This window comes from Fukomys damarensis, unplaced genomic scaffold (assembly GCF_012274545.1).
Source record: "Fukomys damarensis isolate Sample0158 unplaced genomic scaffold, DMR_v1.0_HiC HiC_scaffold_22, whole genome shotgun sequence".
NCBI lineage: Eukaryota > Metazoa > Chordata > Mammalia > Rodentia > Bathyergidae > Fukomys > Fukomys damarensis.
The window spans coordinates 18855982-18859176 of record NW_022900934.1 but is presented as its reverse complement, the minus strand read 5'-3'; the positions used below and the strand labels follow the sequence as shown (position 1 = coordinate 18859176).

At 50.5% G+C, this 3195-nt stretch overlaps 1 protein-coding gene across 1 annotated transcript in view; it reads right to left on the bottom strand.

Annotated features, from left to right (window-relative positions):
• Positions 1 to 1132: 1132 nt before the first annotated feature.
• The window catches only part of Mafb (MAF bZIP transcription factor B), a 4466-nt gene continuing 2403 nt past the window's right edge, over positions 1133 to 3195 (bottom strand). Inside the window, exon 3 of the mRNA XM_033767096.1 lies at positions 1133 to 3195. This exon is cut by the window's right edge and continues 417 nt beyond it. Within this exon, the coding sequence (XP_033622987.1) occupies positions 2800 to 3195 (396 nt within the window). The 3' untranslated portion in view covers positions 1133 to 2799.

The following is a 3195-nucleotide window of genomic DNA, read 5'->3' as shown; positions in this document are numbered from 1 at the left end:
TATAAACTGGATTCCAAGGAGGCTGAGAGGAGTTTGGGGCAATCTAGGTGGACACTGCTCTGCTAAGAATCAGGAAAAAGAAAGGGTTTCGGGCTACCTCCATGTCGGGAATCGAGGCTGCAGTAAGAGCTGCTGGGCCAAAAGATGACCCAAAGCTCTCTGACCCTCAATTTGAGGAGCCACTGAAACCCAGACTGGATGAGCAGTGCCTTTCTGGGGGCTGAAGGCTCTCAGCCTGAGCTGCCTTGAACATAGTAGCCTCCAAAAAGAGTCAAGGAAGAGCTCCTTGTCTGGAGGGCTGAGCACTCTGGTGCCGGGTTTCACTGGCGTCTACCAACCTTGATAGAGAGAGTTGGCCAGGTCTCTATTCAGAGCAGGAATTCTGGCTCCTGGGTGCTGGGCGGGAGAATGTCTAGAGACTCTAGACCCAGGCAGCAAAGCAGGGACAACCCTTAGCACCAAAAAGACCTGGTTTCTCTATCAAAGGAACAAGTCCTGGCTTCCTGGTTTCTGTCATTTACTGGCTGAAACTCCCAGCAGGCCTGCAGATCACCCTTGATCCCCAGGTCAGAAAGCACTGAAAAAGTGCACTGTGCCACATGCCCAGGGGCTCTGTGCCTTTCAGACCTGCACCATCTCAGCTCACAAACCAACTCTTGACCAGGGTTTGGACTTAGGGCGAAAAACAGAATATGCTGGAGTCTCCATGCACTCAATGGAGAGATGTGCCTGGACTTGTTTACCTTTCCATTAGGCGGGTGTGCTCCAAAGTTGGTGCAACTCTTGAAGAAGCAAGAAAAGAGAGTCAAAATCTTGGGAACACAGAGTCCTCTAAATAAACACCATTTCCATGGTTTTAATAAGCAAAATAGGAAACCATTTTAATAATCAAAAAACAGAAACCAGTCTGAATAAAACTACAATAGACTAGGTTTTAATATTTTCATATCATAAGCAGGGTTTGAAATTGATCCCTTATTTTACATGAAATAAAAACAATTTCTGTTGCGGTAAGTTTGATTTCAACACAGTTGAATCCGTAAAAACCAAAGCTCGTTTCTGATGCAGGACGAATATCCACAATATTTAAAACTGCAAGCACCATGCGGTTCATACAATCTTGTTATTACTGTTAATTTATCAACTAATACAAACTCAAAAATGCATCTGGCCAGCAGCGCCAGCAATTTCAAATGGGAGCTAAAGAATATGCTTTAATTTTGGTATATTTTGTCAGTGCAACTTAAATCCTTTTACTGACCTGCAGAAAAAAAAAGTAATAATAAAGAAAAACACCCAGATCTCCCCTATACCTACTATACAACCAAAGGAGGGGGAGAGGAACACCACCAGTAACTTTTCCAGCTGTCTCAAAAGCAGGGAAAGAAACACATAATGCATTGGTCTAAATAACACACTTGAAAGCTGCAATCACTTGCCAGTGTTTGGTTTTCTGATACATCCTAAATGTGGCAGTTGGTTCAATGCAAGCTCTGGTCACCACTGACCAGTGTGAAGGGTGGCAGAGCTTCTCACCGAAGGAGTGGAGTGGCCCGGCCCTTGCAATTAATACCGGCCTGGAGAATTCCAGAGGGACACTGGGGTGAAACTGATTACAATAAAAAGCCGAGGAGAAGGTCATTTCCCTTCCCTCTCTTATTAGGGGTGCCAATTTGGTCAAGAAACTAGGCAGGGATTGAGGAAGAAGGGTGAAACTGCACAGCTGTTCTGTCCCTGTACTCTTTCCCTCAAAGTCAGCAAAACTGAAAACTAAAACAGAGGGAAAAGAGAAGAGACTAGGATGGAGACAGAAGAAAACGTGCAACTTCCAAGGTTGCCCCACAACAAAGTTGGTGTCTGATGCGAAGTGCCTGGAACTTTTTTCCTTTTTTGGTAAATTTACAAAAAAAAAAAATGCCGTAATAATAAACCCAAACAAAGACACTCAGCTTGCTGCCACGTTCTTTGTGCGGTTTGGTGGAGGGCAGGTATTTACAAACCAGCAGCCAGAGCTGAAACCCAGCTCACAGCCGCTGGAGTTTCCCCACTGCGATTCCTTCTCTCCCAAAGAAACAAGGGGGTTATGATCCATGATCAACAACATGCTAAAGTTAAACAAGAAAAATGGTACAAAATAGAAATTATTACCATACATGTCCAGCATGCAGGATTAATATTTTTAATGCAGATTTTCGTATTTTTCTATATAATCGAGCAGGCAATAAAACGGATGAGATTTGCACGCGGAACGTCCTAACCGAGGGCTGCGTCTCCGGGCTGAGAGCCAGTGTTCTCCGGACTCTGGACCGACAGGTCCGTCTGTTCATCCCCCTTTGCTCAACCTGGCCTCGCGCCTGCCGGAGACGCCAGGGCCCTTCTCCTCTCCTCTGCTCTCTTCCTGGGGGGACCGAGCTCCGGACAGCGAAGCAGTGGCCCGGCACTCTCAAAGTTCAGAAAGCCGGGCGTCTCCAGACGGCCATGGCGAATCCTTGGTACTACGCCTCCGCCTTCCAGCCAGGAGAAAAGTTGCTCCGGGACCTCCCACCCCTCGTCTCTCTGGCTCGGCTCGAGTCTAGGCGGCGGCGGCTGGCGTGCACTACTCTCGCCTTAGCCAAAGTCCCCAGCCTCCCGCGCTCCCGCCCGTCAGTCGCCCGCGGCCCGCCTGCCCTTCCTCCCTCTCGCTCCAGTCAAACAGGTCAAGGCTGGGGCCATGACAGGGACAAGGTCCAGGGAAGTCCAGGGCTAGGGACACGGGACAGGGAGTCCGGGACAAGGGCGGGGGCCGGGACCCGCTGCGACTCACAGAAAGAACTCGGGAGAGGAGGGGCTGTCGCTGGTGGAGCCCGCCTCCCTGAAGCCGGAGTTGGCGAGTTTCTCGCACTTGACCTTGTAGGCGTCTCTCTCGCGGGCCAGCCGGGACACCTCCTGCTTAAGCTGCTCCACCTGCTGAATGAGCTGCGTCTTCTCATTCTCCAGGTGGTGTTTCTGCTGGACGCGTTTATACCTGCACGACTGGGCGTAGCCCCGGTTCTTCAGGGTCCGCCGCTTCTGCTTCAGGCGGATCACCTCGTCCTTGGTGAAGCCCCGCAGGTGGCGGTTCAGCTCACGCACTGACATGGACACGAGCTGGTCGTCGGAGAAGCGATCCTCCACGCTGCCGCTGCCGCCTGCCGCCGTCGCCGCTGCCGCCGCGTG